Consider the following 22,616-nt stretch of genomic DNA (forward strand, 5'->3'; position numbering starts at 1 on the left):
GATAAACAGTTGTTCATATTTACGGAAGTTGCTTGTCCTTTGTATATAACATTTTAAACAGCGTTTAATGTCCAGAGAATGTAATGCGCGCTCCGCTGCAGTTTGTGGATTTGGAAAAAAAGTTCTCAGAACCACCGGCTCATTTAGATGAAAAGACGATGGAACCTTAGGTATAAATTTTGGATTAGTTCTTAAAATGACCACCTCTGGTTTGAATTGGAGGAAAGGTGGAGAGATTGTGAAGGCTTGGATATCGCTAACCCTCTTCGCTGACGTCAAGGCCAGAAGGAGGGCTGTTTTAAAAGAAATGAATTTGAGGTCCACCTTATGAATGGGCTCAAACGGATGTTTCATTAACTGGGAGAGCACAATATTCAAATGCCACTGAGGTGAAGGACGGTGAATCGGCGAAAACATCCTGAACAAACCCTTAAGAAATTGTTTTATTATTCTGGACGACCATAAAGAAGGTGACTGAGACGTTCGTCGGAAACGGGATATGGCAGCCAGGTGCACTCTTATAGACGAATGCGAAAGGCCGGATTTAGCTCAATGCAATAGATATGGCAGAATCTGTTCAGGAGAGGACCTTAGAGGATGAACGTTGGAAGTTGAGCACCATAAGCAAAACCTCTTCCACTTGAACTTATATGTCCGGTTTGTAGACTGAGCCCTGGCACAGGCAAGTACCTCCCTGCAATCTGGAGGGATATCTAGGCCGTCGAATTCATAGAATTCAGGAGCCAGGCTGATAAACGAAGAGACGTCGGGTTGGGATGACGTACCTGACCCTGATTCGTTGTTAACAAGTCCGGTAGTGTCTTCAGTCGAACGTGAGGCTGCTCCGAGAGTAATAGAAGTTCTGTGAACCAGAACTGGTGTGGCCATCTGGGAGCAATTAATAGAAGTCTGCATGCTTCCCTCTTCATCTTCTGCAGAAGTCTCGGGATGAGTGGAAGCGGGGGAAAAGCGTATGCATAAATCCCTGACCATCTGATCAAAAACGCATTCCCCTTTGATCCCTTCTGCGGTCGCCAGCTTGCGAAGTGTTGGCATTTCTTGTTGTCTCTGGTCGCGAACAGATCCAGATTGGGTTTGCCCCAACGACGAAAGAGACGGTCGAGAACTGACTGATTGAGTTCCCACTCGTGGCAGCTGGTTCGAGTCCTGCTTAAGGCATCTGCCCAGGTGTTGGTGATCCCCGGGAGATGTTCTGCTCTGATGGATATTTGATGTTGAATTACCCAATGCCACAGCTTCTGCGTCTCTAGCGATAATGCTGGAGATCTTGTGCCTCTCTGTTTGTTGATGTAATGCATGACTGTGGTATTGTCTGTTCTTATCAAGACTGAAGAATCCCTGATGTTTGTGAGGAAGGATTTGAGTGCCACGGCAACCGTCCTTAACTCCAATACGTTTATGTGAAGAGTCGACTCCTGAGTGGACCATTTCCCTCTCACTGAAAGATCCTGCAAATGAGCACCCCATCCCTCTAGGGATGCATCTGTTGTTATAATGTGCATCGTCTTGTCCTTCAGAAATGACAGACCTTCTGAGACGAGGGGAGTATCCTTCCACCATTTGAGAGCTTGTCTTGCTGATGGGGTTATTCGAATTACATCGTCGAAAGAACCTTCTATTTGTTTCCATTGATTGTCTAACTGCTGTTGAAGTGTCCTCATGTGCAGACGACAGTTTTCTATCAATGGAATGCAAGACGAAAGCATCCCCAGAAAAGACTTGTAAGTCCGCACAGAAGCAGACTTTTTTTGCTGAGACGTGCTGCTAAGTCTCGAAGTTTCTTTTGTCTGTCGTGTGAAGCAAAGGCCTTTGCCTGGACTGTGTCCAAGATGGCCCCTAGAAAGGTGATGTTCTGGGTAGGATCTAGGTGAGACTTGGGGTAATTGACTGTCAAGCCCAGAGTTCCGAAAAGAGATAGACATGTTTCCGTGTCCCTGGCAGCCTTTGATGTTGTTCGTGCCTTTATTAGCCAGTCGTCTAAATACGAGAACACCTGTATCCCTAGTTGCCTGAGGTGGGCTGCCACCGGTGCCAAAACCTTGGTTAATACTCTTGGGGCCAACCTGAGGCCAAAGGGCAACACTCTGAACTGGTAGTGAGTGCCTGCAACCCTGAATCGTAAGAATTTCCGATGACTGGGGTGAATGGGAATGTGGAAATATGCGTCCTGGAGATCTAAAGATGTCATAAAGTCCCCTCGGTTGAGTAGGCGCAGGACGTCTTGAAGGGAGATCATGCGAAAAGACTGCTTCTTGAGGTATTTGTTGAGAGAACGAAGATCTAAAATAGGTCTCCAGTCCCCTGTCTTTTTCCGAATAAGGAAGAAGCGGGAGTAAAAACCTATTCCCCTCTGGCTCCTTGGTACGATCTCTATTGCTCCCTTCTTCATTAAAATAGCAATCTGTTCCATAAGCTCGTTGAGATGGGCTGGCGGGGGACCTCTTGGTGGTACATGAGGGGGAGGTTGGTTGAATTCTAGTGTATGTCCTCGGTTGACAATATCGAGTACCCATTTGTCTGAAGTTATTTTGTACCAGTGGTGTAGAAACTTGGAAATTCTGCCCTCTATTAGAGTGTTGATATAGGGGCTGGGTGCAGGCATCCGATGAAGGTCAGTGCTTTCTTGTTGTCTCCTTGGTCTTGTAAGCCGACTTTCCTCTGGCTTGTTGCCTGAAATGAGTGGATGACTGTTGTCGAAAGGAATGTGGTTGTTGCTGGCCAAAGGCGGAGCGAAACTGTCCTTGGTAAGAGGAGTATTGGCGATATTGTTGAGCACCTCCTCTATACGAAAAGGTTCCTCTCCCTCTCGCTCCTCGAAAGGGCTGTCTCTTGTATTGTAGTGTTGCCAGAGATCTGGCTGTCTCAGTGTCTGCTTTAATGGATTGTAACTCATCATCCACATGCTTGCCAAACAAGAGCTCGCCATCATACGGCATGTCCAGGATCTTTAATTGTACTTCCGGCCTAAAAGAAGTAGCTTTCAGCCACCCCTGGCGCCTGAGTACGGCCGCTCCGGCCAACTGGCGAAAACCTGTAGACGAGACGTCTATGGCGCAGTCTATGATTTCAGCCGAAATCTTTTCACCTTCCTGTAGAATCTTGCGTGCTTCTACTCTACTATCCTCAGGTAACATGTCTATAAACTGCGACATATCAGACCACATCTGGCGGTCATATCTCCCTAGGATTGCTAGGGAATTTGCTGCTCTGACTGTAGTGGCCGCCATCGGTGAGAACTTCTTCCCTATTGAATCCAATCGACATCCTTCTTTGTCTGGGGGGGCAGTCAGAGATGCCGATGGATTCCTGGACCTCCTCTGAGCTGCCTGCGATATGACCGAGTCCGGTTTAGGGTGACTAACCAGACATGCTGGAGAATTGTTCGGTGCTTTATATTTCTTTTCAAGTCTCGGTAAGACTGCGGGAATGGAGGATGGAGTCTGCATGACCTTAAGGCCTTCCTCCCAAATGAAGTTAACAATGGGTATGGCCCTTACAGACTTCCTAGCATCTTCTTTGAAGTCATAAAGAAAACAGTCTGACTGCTTTGATGTTATTGGCAGCTGTAATCTTTTCGCAGCTCTTTCCATCACACTATGGAAGCCACCAATATCCTGCGGTGGAGAGTCCACTGGTGGTGGCGTAGATGGAGATGGAGTTTGAATCTGATACTCATCCCATTCTGGAATGAGTGAATCCGTGTCCTGAATTTCACCTTCTTCCTGCTCGTCCTCAGATGAAGGTGTAGCAATATCTTGTCCAGATAAAGGTGCTGTGGTAGGATCAGGAAATTCAGATGGTCTAGCAGGGGTGGACACTGGTGTCTGCGGAGGTTGCACCGGGTAGACGAGCCAGGTGGAGGAAATCTTGAATAATAATCCTGCATCATCTGTTGAAGATTGGCTATCAACGAGACAGGCATCTGAACTGTCTGTTCCTGTTGCCCTTGAAGTTGTAGGTGACTCTGATCTTGCTGGTCCGAATAAGGCTGGACATCTTCTTCTTCATCTTCCTCCTGACACTTAATGCGTAGTTCAGATGGACTACGTGCCACCGGAAAGAAACCATCATCAGAATAAACATCATCGTCATCCTCCTCGTCAGCAAAGAGATGCTGCGGAGGTACTGGTGTGACCTTACTGGGTGATGTATGCGATGGAAGTAAGAGAGAAGACTTGCTCTTTATAGGTAGAATTCTCTGTGGCAGGTAAGGAGATGCTCCAAAATGTTTAGGTATCGGATCAGGATATTGAGCCGTCGACGGAGCGCTCGTCGATGGTGTTCTCGTCGACGGTGTAGGCGTCGACTGAGCCGTCGTCAGTGGAGCCGTTATCGGTGTCGTGAGCGTCGACGAAGTTGCCGTCGACGGTGCCAATGTCGACAAGGTTTCCGTCGACCGAGCTGCCGCTGACGGGGTTGTCGTCGCTATTTTCGCCGGTGAGACTGACGGAGATGTTCTGAATTTACTCGTCGATGAGCGCGTCGACGGTAAAGATTTCATCTTCTTACCCGTCGACGGCTTCTTTGTAATCTTCAGGGTATGAGCCGACGATGGACCATACTTAAAGCTCACCGACGTTATTGTCGTAGATGACAGTGGAGACGAGGTTACGATCATTGGCGACGATGGAGCCGTAAACGTGGCCGTCGCTGTTGTCGTCGATGAAGGAAGGCCTGCCTTCGACGATGCGCTCGTCGACGGTGTCGCCGACGGTGTGGATTTTCTGGACGCCGACGGTGGTAGTGAACTTGAAGGTCTTTTGAGCTTCTTTGATGAAGAAGCAGGTGTGGATGGCTCTGAGCGAACCTTACCACACATTACCTTGGATGTTGAAGCTTGCTCCTCCGTCCTGTCCTTAAATGCATGCAGCTTCTTAGCTGACTTACTGCTCTTGGGGGAGAAGCTCTCCACAGACCTCTTCCTTTTCTTTGAGGTCACTGAAGTGTCGCTGTCTTCCTCCTCAGAAAGAGCATCTCTGGCCTTTCTTTTCTGAAGCCAAAGTAGGAGCCTGGCTTCTCTGTCTCTCAGAGTCTTGTTGGGAAAGGTCCTGCAGATCTTACAGTCCTTGACCTTATGCTCTGGATGTAGACAGTACATACATTCCTTGTGAGGGTCCTCACAGTGAGGTCTTAACTTTCCACAGGTCCCACAAGGTCTAAATAAACCTTTTCTTGCTGTAGACATGATGGAATAATACTACAGTAAGAACAAAAGTGAAAAATTGAAGATTTTCTCTTGAAGAGATAGAAAAACTGAGCAGAGCTCAGGGAGACTCCCTTACACACGACGTGCGGTAGAAAATCTGAGAGACTGAGCCTCTGTGCTGAGGATTCTAAAGGGGTGGTCACGCCTGATTGGCTGAGGTTTGGGCTCTTTCCAAGGAGGCTAATAGTTGTACAATTGAATGTGTTTTTTCCTATTGACTTCAATGAAAAAAAAAAAAAAAAAAAAGATTCTCTATTTATTGCTTTCTATGTACCGTGGGACTCCCACTTCGACGACGGGGAATGATTCAAACATGTGAATCTATGAAAGATACCCCAATACTGGAGAATACGACTTTCGCATTCCACTATTTTAGTATATGGTTTGTGTTGCCCCTAGGCCCATTGCAATCTATTGTATTTTCTACTGTTTGCACTATCCTATGACTGTTTACTTACCTGCTTTTGGTTACTAGTGTCTATATTGTGTATAAATACTTACCTCCAGAAGGAGTATTGCCTCTAAGATATTTTTGGCCTTGTATCAGTTAAATAAAGTACCTTTATTTTTGGTAACACTGAGTGTTGTCTTTTATTGTGTATAAGTACTCTGTAACTATAGTGGTATTTCAGGAGCTTCACATGTTTCCTAGTTCAGCCTTGGCTGCTCTGCTACAATTACCCCTAGACAGCCTTAGCTGCTAGAATACTGCCTGCATTTCACTAATAAGAGATAACTGTACCTGGTATAAGGTGTAAGTACCTTAGGTACCCACTACAAACCAGGTCAGCCTCCTACACCGCCATTTTCTGCAGACTTGTTCACTTGACATCTGATACTGTTGCTAGCAAGACCTCCACTATGTGAGCTGCTGTGTACTCCCTCTAGGAGCCATCATGCCACGTCCTGCAGGTGATAGGGCCCCTGCCTTCACACAGGAAGAACTGGAGAAGCTGGTGGAGGAGGACCTACCCCTTTATGAACAGCTATATGAGGCACAAAAGGAACAGGTGAGTCCAATGCCCATGCCATTTGTTATTGGTGATGTGTGTGATGGTGAGTCGGCTATGTGGACTGGTCTTGGAGTAGATGCATGTATATGGCATATCGTAAAGGTGTGTGATGGGTATGTGTGCTCACTTACTGGTGCAGTTGTGAAGTGTCAATTCCTGTTGGTATGGGGCATGTGTGCATGACTTTCTCCTTTTGTCTATGTCATCCATTAAGGTGAACGCCCATTAGAAGAAAGGCATCTGGTGTGCCATCGCTAAGACAGTGCGGACCCAGGGGGTCCATAGACGACGGAGCACACATTGTTGCAAGCTGTGTGAGGACCAGAGACTGTTGAGCCCGGAAGACACTGGAGGCCCTTCTGGGAATGTCCTTCCAACGAGGGAGAGGTGGCCGTCGGACCCTGACCCCACCTAATGACCCGCATTTTGGCAGTGGCCTACCCTGAGGTGGATGGGCAATTAAGGCAGCACAGAAGCCACAAGGGGGTAGGTACTGACTGTTTCCTCTTACTTTGCTCTGGTTGTATGGTGTTTGCGGTCTTACTGTAGCTTCTGTAACATCATAGTAGGTAGACTAGTGGGAATCACTTGGTACCACCTTGCCAATGGAGGAGATGTGGATCTGGCATCATGGTCAGCTATGTGTAGGTTTTTGGACTCCTGTATCAAGACATAATTCTGACTGCATGTGGAGATGCTCAAATGTCAATGCCACACGTCCTGCCATTCCTATGGATGTGAGCTGATGTTGCACCATACCCATTGACTCTAACCTGGTCCATCCATCTACATATGAGTGTTAGTGGGTTCAAAGTGTCTGACCACTCCCAGCTGTGCTGATCACCTGTTGTGTCAACTAGGTGACTCACTAATTTGGTTCAAGGCCTATACATAACTAGTACTGGTTCTGGTATAGAGTACATGTGAAGCTGACATCTCAATTACAACACAGTTTTGGCCTGTGTAGGACAGGACCTATCTGTGTTTGTTGCTGTACACCCATTGTCCGTTCATCTCCATTCAATGATGTATGTGAAAGTTGCAACAATATGACATTCTACTTTGATTTGTGTATTTTGAGTCATCATGTTCTTCCATGTGATTAACATGGTGGCATTTCTTCTCTGTCCCAATGGGTTAGTTCTAGAGGAGGTGAGTTCCTTGACAGAGTTTGCCTATTACAATATGGTATGTCAATGCTCTGTATGGCAATGCCCTACAAATTCCTTAGCAACCTGGGTAATATGCTGCCTACATTATGTCTCAATGGTTACTTGGGGACACACCATATGAAGTGGGACAATCTTTGCTACCCTTGACCTTGCTGATGTATCCAGTCTGGTGAGGATTATGTGTAGCATTACTTATCTGATCATGATGTAATGGTATTTTTGAACCATTATTTCTTGAGCAGGTATTTGTTGTAATGGGAAATGTTGTATATGCACTGGCAGTCGTGTAGGTCCATGTGTACATCATGTGTACATGTCATTTCGGTGTGCAATATGTGTAGTCTGGAGTTCGGTACATGGACTCACTAGTCAGGTATGGTGTGATCGATGTTGGTTTTCGCATGTTGTGAAATCCTGGAACTGTAACTTCATGTCAAGTGGAATAGTAGTTGGCCTATGATGTCAATTGTGGCTACCTGAAGTGTAGTTGTTGTGAGACAGCACTCAGTAATTGCCTATGGATGTATTGTGTGTTTTTTCTAGACCATTGTAGCTGCAAATGCATTTTTGCAATGATGTGGTGTCTCTGTGCTTTGTGTCAGCAGATGTCTCTCTGTGAATTTGTGAATCTCTTGCCTTGCCTGCACTCCAGTATTCTACTCATCAATTGTCACCTTTATGGGAGTCTCACTTTTTCTGGCTTCATCAGTTCAGGTACCCATGTTGCCATATATGTACAGGGGGTCAGCCTGCCATGTGGTCTGTGAATAGGGTAGTCTGCACTATCAATGGACATTACTATTTGAGGAGGGCTTGTCAGGTGTTTTCTCAGGACATGCATGATGTGTTGTAATTAGTCACCTGCTCTCCCAGTAGGTAGTAGGAGTATGGAGAGATATGTTCTGGAATCTGCTTGATATTCCTACTTGTGGCCGGGCATGAGTTGCATGCTGACATGGTTTTACAGGTGTTCAATAGGATTACTCCAGCCGTGCAAACTTACTTGGAATCAGACGTGGGTGTGAGCGTTGAAATTAAGGGGTGGATAGTGGTAACATGTTGTGACATGATGTAGAATATGTGTAATGCCAACACGGATTGACTAGCCTGGAGATGTTTACCTACAGTTGTGCATGTTTAAATGTGTGTATGTGAGGACTGTGATAACCCTTTCTCTCCCTCTATGTCTCTCCCTCCCTCTCTCTATTTGTGTGCATCAGCATCGCAGGTGAAGGAGACGGGGCACAGACGAGTGGGATGTTGCTGGCTACAGGACCCAGAGTGTTGCGACTAGCAACAGCGAGGACCCAGTGGCCCAGAGGGTGAGGGGTGTGCCACAGGGGAGGCTGGATCTTCCACACCATCATCTATGCAATCCTCCAACAGTGGACACTCCCTAGTGGTGGCATCCCATCTGGGACCACCCCAGCACCATCTTTGTGTGCCACCCCTGTTACACCCTTAGTACCACCACCCTCCCTGTAGCTCTCCACCCAGTTGTCCGTGCCCACTCACCCAGGATTGTGGGTATCTCCTTTGCTGCAGGCACCTCTGTGCCTGCCCCAGCCAGCCCTGCTGCCCTCAGTGAGGAGGCTATTGACCATCTGAGTTTGATCTCTGTGGGTCAGTCGACCATCGTAAATGCCATCCAGGGACTGGTAACTCAGATACAACAGAGCACTGCATTCCTGGAGGGCATTCACGGTGCACTGGCTGGCCTACAGAGATCCTTTCAGGCTCTGGCCTCCGCACTGACAGCAGCCAGTCACCCTTTGTCTTCTGTCCTCCCCTCCATCTTCCTCTTCCCAATCCCACACCCCTCTTCCCGTGCCAGCCAGAGCACACAGACAGACAAGTATGCATCAGCCTCAACATCCAAGTGTTCCGCAGACAAACACAAGCACCACTAGACCCACCACCTGCATGCACACAACACCCACCTGCAGACACACCAACAGCCACTACCTGCACAGACTCCCCCACCACCTCTTCCTTCATATAGACTACACCTGACACCTGCAGACACCACACCCACATTCACCAATACAGCCACAACACTTATCCTGCTCACAGTCAGCACAATAGCAAACCTGTAGAAATCCACCCCAGGCCCCACATTTGCAGACACCACAGACACACCCACATGCAGCACAACCACCATACCTACAGTCACCACCCCAACAGGCAGTCACCCAACCAGCATGGCATCACCCACTTCCTCCACCCCCTCCTCCCAAAACACATAAACACCCACACTCACCCACCCAACAGATACCCAGCACACACAAGCATTCCTCGCAAAAACATGCACCCAAAACATCCACCAAGACACCTCCTACAAGCACTCCCTCTCCCTCCACTCCCAAACCCTTTTGCCATGACCGTCCCTGTGTGTCTAAGAAGTTTTTCCTCACTGAGTTGAACTTATTCCCTACTCCTCTCCCACCCTGCGTCACCCCCCAAAAGATCAGTTTCCCTCCCCAAGTCCACCCCCACCACCTCCAAGTCCTCCCTTGCCCCTGCTGCAACTACCCATGCCCCTCCCCCTGCAAAGAAGTTGACCTCTCCAAAGTGTTCCCAGCCCTCCCTTCAGCCACGTCCAAAATCCCCCTTCCAAGTTCAAGCCCAAAGACCCCCCTCCCAAGCCAAAACCCAAACCCCCATCTGCCCCCCAATCCCTGAGGTGCCTTCTTGCCTCCTTGATGTCCCCACCCATGGAGGTTGATTAGAAGTCAGGAGTCAAGTAGGGGTACTCTAATATGCCATCTATGCATAGTGCACGATCTTGTTTGGACTGGCCTAAGGGCAATTTAGTATTATATACAGTTATTTATTTATATATTCACATTTTTTAATATACATTCATCTGGGACGCTCAGAATGTGGTCTCAAAGTTACATCTTTGTATTGCCTTTCATTCCTCATGTCTGTCATGGTCTTGCCTGCTTTGTTCTGTGTGTGAGTATGTTTTGTGTGTTGTGGTTGTGTTACCAGTTGTGTCTGAGCTGCTTGTGTGGGTGTGTGCTTTGCATTTGTCCCGCGATGATGGTTCGGTATGATGCATTGGGCATGTATGTGTTTGGGACATTCATTTATGTTGAGATGGTGTGTTTTGTTAGTGTTGGCATTTGTTATTTGGTTGTGGTGTGCCTTTGTGTAGTTGTACTGTACTGTACTGTGTGCATGCGTGTGTGTGGTTATTGTTATGTCTGAACTGCTGTGTGATGTGTTTGTGTGGTGTGATGTATGGCTCATTGCATAGCTGTGTGATTGTGTGTTTTGGTACAATGGTATTGTTACATTGTCTTTATATGTATTGTCAGGTGGGGTTGTGTGTTGTAAAGTGTTGACGGTGCGTATGAGGTGTTGCAATTGTGTAGCTGGTGTTGTGTGTTGTTGTGTTTGACAGTGCCGGTGCTGTGTGTGTACGGCTCGGTGTGTGTTTTCGTAGTGTGTGTTGCTGTATTGTGTGTAATGAGTCTGTGTGTATGTTTAGGTGGCTGTGCGTAAATGTGCGTGTTAGTGTAGGAGAATGTGTATGTGTTGTCATTGCCACCCATACCAGATGTGTATGTTGTGTGTGTGTTGCAACCTTGGCATTATGCGACAGTGACAGGTACGTATGTGTACTCAAGGTTGCTGTCATCATTGTCGTCGCTGGTTCCGGAGTCGCTGGGCAAGCAGGAGCAGTGGGAAGATGTTTCGTTTAGCTTACATAGCGGCTCCAGACCAGTAAGTGTCTCCATTTATACTGTTGGTTCCACCAGGCTTTCCGTGGTGATGCGACAACGGCGGAAACCTTGGCAGTGTGCAACTTTGTAATCTGTTCAGCAGAAACATGGTCTACGCTGGCCTGAAGGTGCTTCCCGCCGTCTATGGCAGCCTGACAGCACTGGCGGTGCAGGTGGTAAATTGGCAGTATTCTGTAATGTAGACCGCCATGGTCATAATTTGGCGGTCTTCTCCGCCAGCCTGTTGGTGGTACAGCCGCCACTGCCAACATGGCGGTCTTGGAACTGCCAAACTCGTAATGACCCCTATAATGTGGTCTGTTGTTTGTGTTTACTATGAACTTAAAATGTTTAAAAGAATTAAAAAATGCCATATTTAATCCTGAGAAAGGTCCAGAGAGGACTGAAACGCGTTGGTTGGTTTAGCATAAAATAAAATATTATAGTGGCTCATGAGCTGGGAATGCTGTTTTGTTATATATATATATATATATATATATATATCTATATATATATATATATTCACCAAATTTGGCAGAAAGGTAGCTCTTGGTTCAGAAAGTGGCCTTTTTTGTTCTTTAGTGTAAATGTGTTCAGTAGTTTTTGAGATAGTAAAAGAAAAACAAATTTGCATATCTAGAGGCACAAACACTTTGCAAATCCTACTGATCTCCTGCACAGGTCTGATTAGCTGCCAACCTTTCAAACAGAAGTGTTGGCAGCCATTTTGGGACTCAGCTGAGTCCCAAACATAAAGATAAAAGAAAAGAAAAGAAAAGGGGCACGGTAGGTATACTCTGACCTCCTAGTCTTGGTGCTGAGGTCCCCCTGGGAACCTGCCAGGGCAAAAAAGCATTTCTTTGAAATTTTTAATGAAAATTGTGGTGGATTCACACATTCAGCAAAAATTAGAAAAAATAAAATAAACAAGCGTGTTCTTTCACACTTGTTAACAATTCAGTTCTCAGGTGGGCCAGGCCACTGGCATGGGTTAATAGTAAAAAAAAGAGGTGGGCCACGCAGACCCCCTTCCATTTGGCTCGAATGAACCCTGGGGACCACCACCTCCCCAGGACTTATTTAAAAACAATTGATGGGAGCTGTGCGGATCCACTTCCTTGGCCTTTAGTATGACCAGGGAGCACCACCTCTCCAGAGCCAAATTTATTATCTTTTTAGGGGGGCTGCAAGGACCCCTGCAGTAGGCGCGGAGCGGTCCCTATCTTTACAAAGTGGATGCTCAGGGTGGGGCCAAGGCACCCAGATAGACATGATTCTACCCTGAGGGATTGGGCCCCCCGGGGCCAAATTCGTGCCGGCGAGGGGTGTTACACAGCCACCTTCCCAGTTTTATTTTTTTTATAGGCCCTAGGCAAGTGGTGGTCCCAGGGGCCTCTGGGGTCCTCCCGGCCCCTCTAAAAAGTTATTAAATCAAATTTACCTCCGGGGAGGTGGTTGTCCCAGAGCTTTTTAAAGCCCTAGAAGGTGGGTTTGTGTGCCCCTCTCCATTTAAAAAAAAAAAAGCCCCGGGAGAGTGGTGGTCCCCGGGGCTCATACAAGCCCAATGGAGGGTCGTCATTTGCCCGCCACCACTATTTCAGTAAAGTGTCGGGGAGGTGGTGGTCCCTGAGGCTCAAAAGAGCCCTAGGAGGGGGTCCATGTGTACCCCCCTCCTTTTTTTAAGGTGAATGCCCCCCGGGTACTGGTCAACCCAGAGGCTATTCTGTACTTAGTCCAGGAGACCGAACTTGTTTTTTAATTTTTTTTACATTTTCATCAGATTCGAGGATCAACTGCCAATTTTGCCAAAAATGTAAAAAAAATGTTTTTGCCCTAGCGGGGTCCCTTGGGAATCCCAGCACCTGGGCTAGGCTGTCAGGGTATTCCTTCCCTGCCCCTTTTCTTTTCTTTCCAATGGCTGTGAGTGGCACAGGGTTGACTGCTTAATGGGGTTTTGGCTGCAGGGACTGGCCATAGGCCAGGCCCATCTGCCAACACCCTGTAGCACACAGCTGAAGGTTGGGCATGGGTTGGGAGCTTATAGGGCGAAGGCTGCAGGGCGGTGGTCGGATTACTGTAAAGTAATTAAAATTACTTAGGCCCTCACTACAACCTGAAGACTGCCGAGGCAGCGGGCGCCAGAATACCACGTATTTCCTGCTCCCTATTTAGACTTTTCCGCTTAGCCAGCGGACGGTAACAGTGTTACCGTCTGCTGGCCCAGTGGAAAAGTCACATCAACATTGCTGCTGGCCCGTAATAGAGCCGGCGGCAATGCTGATGTGCAGCGGGCAGTGAAATGCGAGATGGGGCTATGCTTGGGGGCCCCTGCTCTGCCCATGCCAAGTGCATTGGCAGTGCAGGGGCCCCCAGGGGCACCCCAAGACCCCCTTACCGCCAGCCCTTCCATGGCGGTGTTTACTGCTGTGGCCAGGCTGGCGGTCGGGGACTCATAATCCCCAGGGCAGCGGTGCTTGCACTGCTGCCCTGGTGATTATGACCGCCAGGCAAAGGCCTGGCGGTATAGTGGAGGGGCCAGTGGTTTGGCCGTGTCTATTGCACCACGGTCATAATAGCTGGCGGAACACCACCAGCCTGTTGGCGGTGTTACCGCCAGCTTACCGCCGGCCATCAGGGTCGTAATGAGGTCCTTACTGTTAAGATAACCATAGAAATTCACTGAGAAAACAAAGGTTACAGGGACGTTACAGTTAGAAAATAGAATTTAAAAAAAACATACAAATACACCCAAAAAAAAACAAAGGTTAAAGGGACATTATTGTTAGGTTCACATTTTACCCGCTCAAAACCATAGAAATTCAGCAGTTATAGTTATGGTTGTCAAGCAACTATAACTTGTGCCCTAAGGTAACTATAACTCACACTTTTGCCATGAAATGATAATTAACCCAGATATTACATCACTCATGACATCTTTTATAACATCGTTGATAATATCAATGTAACATTTGCAGTAATATTATTGATGATATACCTGTGCATGGCGGAGGCACGAATCTTAATTACCTAGGGCATAAGTTAGAGTTACTTGAAATAACCGTAACTGCTTCATATATATGGTTTTGTGCAGAGTAAAAGTGAAGCTAACTATAACATTTCTTTAACCTTTGTTTTATTAAGTGAATATAGATATGTGTGTGTATATTTGTGTATATATATATATATATATCCATATATATAAATAAATATAGGCATGGTAAAGGCATTGCTTGGTAAAAGCAGCGTTGTAAAAGGCTGCCCCCATTAATGATCACACCTAACTCTTATTATATATACACCACAGAGAAACTTAAGTAAGGTGTTTCCGTGAAAGCACAATATGAGAAACGTAAGTAAGGTGTTTCCGTGAAAGCATAATATTAATCTAAAAGATTCTAATAACCAATCAACGCTGGACTAACCACTAACTTTGGGTTCCCAGAGCAGTGTGCTGCCCATTGAAAAGCCCTTATTCATCAGAGATAATGAGAAATAAAAAAAATGTAATTATAAAACAATACACTATTGGCTAAAAATAATAGGATTGGTTGGGACCACTTGATAACAGTCAACATAGTTATAACTCAACCATTTAAGTTGTGTTATTCCTTTCAAAAGTGCACTCATCCGAAAAGATGCCCCCATATCAGAAATGAAGGGGCGGCAATTTGTGGGGCACCCCTCTGACACCTACACCCATCGAGGGCATGAAAGTGAAAACTCTTTACAGAGGGCACATTTATGAGAGGCTAGTGTCCATTGTACTTTGTTTTTACTAAAATCACAGCAGTCCTATTTAGCTAAAGCCTGGAAATCTGCAGCCCCCTCGACATCCTTGCCCCCAGTTTGAAGACCATGGGAGACAACCAAGAAAGCTCATCATTGCAGCCTCTTGAACTTAGTGTACCTTTTTTATTCTAACCTACGTGCAAATGCTCCATACACTGTCTAAAACATGCAACTCTGGTACTTCTTCTGTGAAAAGCACTTCTTTATGTATAAATTAGAGGTGTAGGAATTTGTGTTACTTTTTCTCACTATGTTTAATGATATTCCATCGAAATTAAGCACAATTTTGCTTTTGTAGCTTTATGAAGTTGCTGGTGTCTACTATCACTTATTTATACAAGCGCGCACCTTGAGTTAAGAAAAAATCTCTTCAGACACTAGCAGGAGACTGACTAGAGCAGAAAAGTCTGTTGGTGAGACATTTTCTGTGCGAGCCAGTCTCTTGCTAGCATCTAATTAGACATTTTTCTTCTTAATCAGGGGTGGCTCCTTCATAAGGGCACAGGAGCGTCGCCCCCCTGCCAGCAGTGGCAGCTGCAAACCTTTTCCCAAAAAACGATCATAAACTGTAAATGATCGTTTTTTGGGAAAAGAGGCAGGGCCATGGGGGTGACGAGCAAGCCCCTCAGAGCGCATGGCTGTCTAGGGCCGACCAAACACACATGCATACAGGGCTCTCTCCATCCCAGCAACACAGTCAATCGTAACGCTGCTCTAAGCAGCGTCAGGGTTGGCGCAGGGCAGGCTGGGAGCCTGTTCCTGCCTGCAGTGAGATGGGAGGAGGCAGAGGAGCAGCACGGGAGCAGAGGGAAGTGTTTTTTAAATTGTATTATTTTTTATTTAATTTAATTCCCCCCCCTCCCCCCCGCACGTGCCACCATGCCCCTTTTAATTAACACAACCCGATTTCACAGTTTACCACCACATATTGAGACATTTTGTTGATATGGTCAGAATCATTGCCCACAGTCGCTACCACTATTATTGGGCACGTAATTTTTCTTTATGTTGTGCCCTGTGACCTTTATTATCCTTCCTCTCGGTGTCATTGTTTGTTTCACATTGACTGCAGTTATATTTATTTTTTGACATTGGTGCACTGGCATGTTCACAGATTTCAGTGGTCTCTTCTTTACTTTCTTCTCGTTTGTACATGGGCCCTAAAATATCTAGCACTCTTGAAATGCTCACTAGGGTTGGTTCACGTGATTGTCCACCTAGTGCTTTTTGGAGATGGTTTGTAACATGGAGTACACGCTATATTTAGTTGGGAATAAGGTTTTTGCTAGGATCATTAAAGTACATTGTATACTGTAATATGATAAGTATGACATAGCTATTTTATCTGTATGTAGTTGCAGCCATTGTAGGAATGTTGTCATATTCGCCTTTACTCGTCTGAAGATAACTGAAACTCACAGCATTGATTAAGCGTACTTTTATGACTATCGGACTCATTGAACTATCTTAATAGTATTATCAGTGCGCATCGATACTCCTGATTACACTGGTTTCTGCATGGGCAGCCTTAAACAAACATGCGGGAATTTACTAAAACACCTTTGGACTATATTTTTATGTGCATGTAATACGCTGACATACCTTTAAAATTATCTTTGTTTTTTATTTAACAGAAGCGTAGAGGAAGCGTCTTTGAGCCCCTTCTAACTATAAAAAGCACCAAGCTGAAGCCTCCCACCTTCAACAGAACAAATAAATTCACTGCTGGCTTTCAAGAAATTGTTGATGCATATGGGGTAGGGAGCTACAGAGAGATGAATCCAGGTAAGTCTCTAGTGTCCCAGTATGAACAGTAACATTGATGGTGACAGACTGTCAGAAACCTACATAGAACTGTTGTAAAGATGATAGCGTAGCTGATGCAGGTGCACAAAAGCAAACCATATTTAGTCAAGAATCACATCCTAAGGGACAAATTATATCCTATTACTAGTAGTATTGGCTGAAATTTTTGAATACTTCACTTGTGCACTCTTCATAAAACCCTTTATACAACCCCTCTGATTTTCCTACGTTTTCAGCATCTTTGTTTGAGAATACCGATCTACTAAAACTGACTTGTAAAGTTGATTCCCTTGGTTTGATTTCCATCATTACATTCATTTTCCAGACATGGCATATTGATCTACTGTCTAAAGTCATCGAACCTTTTAGTGGTAGTCCCTGCTCAGATTTTGTGGTTGCAGTGCAGATACAGCCTTTGTGCAAGGTGCAGGCTCTCACAGCAGGTAGTGATGACACTGGTCCTACATAAGAATTTTTTTTTAAAAAAAAGCAGAATGTACCAAAAAAAAATATCCTTCTCAAACTACATTGCTGCACCTGTAACACAATTGGGTGCCTACATATCCAAGTAATGAGGAAAAGTGCAGCATGATAGTTTTACAACAGTCAACAACAGTTAAAGAAGCATTTGCAATGCAATGGGTCTCACATTTGCTCGAGTTAGAGCTATTGGCATTGTACATTCATGACTGGACTTTTCTTGCCACATAAATTGGTCAACCCTGCCTCATAATTTGGTCTTTTCCTGCCACATAATTCCAGTGGTCTTGTATATAACCCAAGCACTTCCATTCACCTTCTTCCTCTATCTGCAGCCAAAAAGGAAAATGTTGCCATTTAGCATCCTAATTTAACTCTGCCATGCTAATTCCAATAGAATACCATATTCACCACCCCACCATCAGAATTGCTGTCTGGCTAACAATTTCCAAAACAAGACAGTTACAGAGGAGTAACAAGAGAAATAAATAAACTAGAAGGGTCACTCAAACATATCAAGAGTGTTCAAACAGTCATAGTCTAATAAGGATGTGAAGCTGGCCTTAGTCATGATCATAATTGAAATAAGGAGAGATTAAAAAATATACAATAATCATATAAACTTAATAAAACCTTTATTAGTTTAGCATTAGACTGTAGCGCTCAGAGCAGCCTAAAGAGAACACAACAATAAAAATAGCATTTATAAGAAATATGGTCATGTTACCATATAGTTAGCCTCTAGACAGTATAACAACATTAACAGAAAATAACTGATAGTATTGTAATCTAACCATATATTTAGACCCTAGAGAACGTCATGCATTACTCATTTTCATAACTAGAAAGCCTACTGGAATGATTTTAAGAACAAATCCCTTAAAACGCAAAACACGCTCAGCTGTAAAACAAAAGTTCCAGCCATGAGAGAGGTTAAAAAGACACGGGGAGGGGTTATTATTTTGGGGTCTCCACTAACCTAGCGTAGGGACCCAGAGATGATCTCGACAGAAAGAGTAGGTTGTGGTGAATGTTTTAAAGGTGGTCATATTGTCCAAGGACCATCACAGGCGGAGTTATGAACAAAAATGTTTTGTAAAAGAATGTTCTTCAAAGCATTATGGGATGACGAAATGCAGCAAATGTTGTAATATGTTGACTGTAATGCTCAGAATAGCCCCTAGAGAACACCAGAATAAAAATTTAATTTGTAAGACACAAGGTCATTTTAGGAAAGTACCATCTTGCCTGGCATGTTACCCCCATATTTCACTGTATATATGTTATTTTAATCTATGTGTCACTGGGACCCTGCAAGGCAAGGCCCCAGTGCTCATAAGTATGTGCCCTGTATGTGTTCCCTGTGTGATGCCTAACTGTCTCATTGAGGCTCTGCTAACCAGAACCTCAGTGGTTATGCTCTCTCTGCTTTCCAAATTTGTCACTAACAGGCTAGTGACTAAATTTACCAATTCACATTGGCATACTGGTACACCCATATAATTCCCTAGTATATGGTACGGAGGTACCCAGGGTATTGGGGTTCCAGGAGATCCCTATGGGCTGCAGCATTTCTTTTGCCACCCATAGGGAGCTCTGACAATTCTTACACAGGCCTGCCAGTGCAGCCTGAGTGAAATAACGTCCACGTTATTTCACAGCCATTTACCACTGGACTTAAGTAACTTATAAGTCACCTATATGTCTAACCTTCACCTGGTGAAGGTTAGGTGCAAAGTTACTTAGTGTGTGGGCACCCTGGCACTAGCCGAACTCAGAACATGGCCATGTAACATGTCTAAGTATCATGGAATTTTCACCCCAATGCCATTCTGGCATTGGGGGGACAATTCCATGATCCCCCGGGTCTCTAGCACAGAACCCGGGTACTGCCAAACTGCCTTTCTGGGGTCTCCACTGCAGCTGCTGCTGCTGCCAACCCCTCAGACAGGTTTCTGCCCTCCTGGGGTCCAGGCAGCCCTGGCCCAGGAAGGCAGAACAAAGGATTTCCTCTGAGAGAGGGTGTAACACCCTCTCCCTTTGGAAATAGGTGTGAAGGCTGGGGAGCAGTAGCCTCCCCCAGCCTCTGTAAATGCTTTGATGGGCACAGATGGTGCCCATCTCTGCATAAGCCAGTCCACACCGGTTCAGGGATCCCCCAGCCCTGCTCTGGCGCGAAACTGGACAAAGAAAAGGGGAGTGACCACTCCCCTGACCTGCACCTCCCAGGGGAGGTGCCCAGAGCTCCTCCAGTGTATCCCAGACCTCTGCCATCTTGGAAACAGAGGTGTCTGTGGCACACTGGACTGCTCTGAGTGGCCAGTGCCAGCAGGTGACGTCAGAGGCTCCTTCTGATAGGCTCTTACCTCTCTTGGTAGCCAATCCTCCTTCCTAGGTAGCCAAACCTTCTTTTCTGGCTATTTAGGGTCTCTGCTTTGGGGATCTCACCAGATAACGAATGCAAGAGCTCATCAGAGTCCCTCTGCATCTCCCTCTTCACCTTCTACCAAAGGATCGACCGCTGACTGCTCAGGACGCCTGCAAAACAGCAACAAAATAGCAAGACGACTACTAGCAACCTTGTATCGCTTCATCCTGCCGGCTTTCTTGACTGTTCCCAGGAGGTGCATGCTCTGGGGGTAGCCTGCCTCCTATCTGCACCAGGAGCTCTGAAGAAATCTCCTGTGGGTCGACGGAATCTTCCCCCTGCAACCGCAGGCACCAGAACACTGCATCACTGATCCTCTGGGTCCCCTCTCAGCACGACGAGCGTGGTCCCTGGAACTCAGCAACTCTGTCCAAGTGACTCCCACAGTCCAGTGACTCTTCAGTCCAAGTTTGGTGGAGGTATGTCCTTGCCTTCCCACGCTAGACTGCATTGCTGGGTACCGCCTGATTTGCAGCTGCTCTGGCTCCTGTGCACTCTTCCAGGATTTCCTTCGTGCACAGCCAAGCCTGGGTCCCTGACACTCTAACCTGCAGTGCACAACCTTCTGAGTTGTCCTCCAGCGTCGTGGGACTCCCTTTTGTGACTTCGCGTGGACTCCAGTTCACTCTTCTTCCAATGGCCTGTTCAGGTACTCCTGCGGGTGCTGCCTGCTTCTGTGAGGGCTCCCTGACTTGCTGGGTGCCCCTTCTGTCTCCTCATCCAAGTGGCAACATCCTGGTCCCTCCTGGGCCACAGGAGCATCCACAAATGTCTACCGCAACCCTTGCAGCTAGCAAGACTTGTTTGCCGTCTTTCTGCGTGGGAACACCTCTTCAAGCTTCATCGTGACGTGGGACATCTATTCTCCAAAGGGGAAGTTCCTAGTCCTCTTCTTTCTTGCAGAACTCCAACCTTCTTCCAACAGGTGGCAGCTTCCTTGCACCCTCAGCTGGCATTTCCTGGGCTCCTGCCCACTCTCGACACTGTCACAACTATTGGACTTGGTCCCCTTGTCTTACAGGTACTCAGGTCCGGAAATCCACTGTTGTTGCATTGCTGGTGTTTGTTCCTCCTGCAGAATCCCCCTATCAAGACTTCTGTGCTCTCTGTGGGTAGTAGGTGCACTTTACACCTACCTTTCAGGGTCTTGGGGTGGGCTATTTTTCTAACCCTCACTGTTTTCTTACAGTCCCAGAGACCCTCTGCAAGCTCACATAGGTTTGGGGTCCATTCGTGGTTCGCATTCCACTTTTGGAGTATATGGTTTGTGTTGCCCCTATACCAATGTGCTCCTATTGCAATCTATTGTAACTTTACACTGCTTGCATTACTTTTCTTGCTATTACCTGCATAATTTTAGTTTGTGTACATATATCTTGTGTATATAACTTATCCTCATACTGAGGGTACTCACTGATATACTTTTGGCATATTGTCATAAAAATAAAGTACCTTTATTTTTAGTAATTCTGTGTATTGTGTTTTCTTATGATATTGTGCATATGACACCAGTGGTATAGTAGGAGCTTTACATGTCTACTAGTTCAGCCTAAGCTGCTTTGCCATAGCTACCTTCTATCAGCCTAAGCTGCTAGAAACACCTCTTCTACACTAATAAGGGATAACTGGACCTGGCACAAGGTGTAAGTACCTCTGGTACCCACTACAAGCCAGGCCAGCCTCCTACAGTCATGTAATCACTTAGGTCCTCATTACAAGCCATTCGGTAAATGCCACCTACTGCCGTGCTGACGGCCACCATCATACCGTGACCGCGGCGGTAATCCGCCACGGGTATTATGACCCACACATAGAATTCCACCACAATACAGACACCCACACAAGTCCGCCAGACCAAAGGTCAGTGATAAACTGCTGATAGCCAAACCCACACCGTTACGCCAACAGGAATACACCCACAGTATCACAACCCACAAATCACCGTGGCGGTCTTTCAACCGTGGTAAACCATTGGCGGTACTCACTCAAAATACACACACACTTACAAAACTACACCACATTGGACAATTAAAAATACACACACCTGACACACATACACACACCATACCCACACACTCACACCACTATAAAACACACACCCACAATACCCACAACCCCTTACAATGAAAAGAAAACATAGCTAACTGATAGAGGCAAACCAGGAGCACCCACTCAATCAGAGGCACAGAACACCATCACCCATACACCATTCACGCACATCCCAGCATACACCACAACCCATCACCCCACACATCACCCCACACATCCTCACATATATCACTCACACCACATCCATGCTACCCCAAAGACACTCCAGGTTTTCTGAGGATGAGCTAAGGGTCATGGTGGAGGAAATCATCCGGGTAGGGCCACAGCTTTTCGGATCACAGGTGCAGCAGACGTCCATTGCAAGGAAGATGGATATATGGCGGAAAATCGTGGACAGGGTCAACGTCGTCGGATGCACCCACGAACCAGGGATGACATCAGAAAGAGGTGGAATGACCTACGGGGAAAGGTGCGTTCCGTGGTATCAAGACACCAGATTGCTGTACAGAGGACTGGCGGTAGACCCCCCACCACCTCCCCCACAACTAACAACATGGGAGGAGCAAGTCTTGGCGATTATGCACCCTGAGGGCCTGGCAGGAGTAGCAGGAGGACTGGACTCTGGTAAGTCAAATCTTAACTACTTCATCCCCCCCACCCTACCTGCATGCCATCACAAACTCCTACCCCTACCCTCACCCCATCACTCAACCAACTCACATATACCCCAGTAGAACAACCCACCCATCCCAATACAAAGCCCTGCATGCGCCCCCAATGCATGGACACCCATCACAGACCTACAGAGACACCCTGTAGGAGGCTGGGCTGGATTATAGTAGGTACCTGATGGTACTTACACCTTGTGCCAGGTCCAGTTATCCCTTATCAGTAGATTAGTAGTGTTCTAGCAGATTAGGC

The 22,616-nt window shown here is 46.4% G+C and overlaps 1 protein-coding gene across 1 annotated transcript in view; it reads left to right on the top strand.

Annotated features, from left to right (window-relative positions):
* Positions 1 to 22,616, top strand: part of LOC138287144 (V-type proton ATPase 116 kDa subunit a 4-like) — a 1,145,905-nt gene that overhangs the window by 203,186 nt on the left and 920,103 nt on the right. The window contains exon 3 of the mRNA XM_069227503.1: positions 16,567 to 16,717. Within this exon, the coding sequence (XP_069083604.1) occupies positions 16,567 to 16,717 (151 nt within the window). The remainder of the gene's footprint in view (positions 1 to 16,566; positions 16,718 to 22,616) is intronic.

This window comes from Pleurodeles waltl, chromosome 4_1, assembly GCF_031143425.1.
Source record: "Pleurodeles waltl isolate 20211129_DDA chromosome 4_1, aPleWal1.hap1.20221129, whole genome shotgun sequence".
Lineage (NCBI taxonomy): Eukaryota > Metazoa > Chordata > Amphibia > Caudata > Salamandridae > Pleurodeles > Pleurodeles waltl.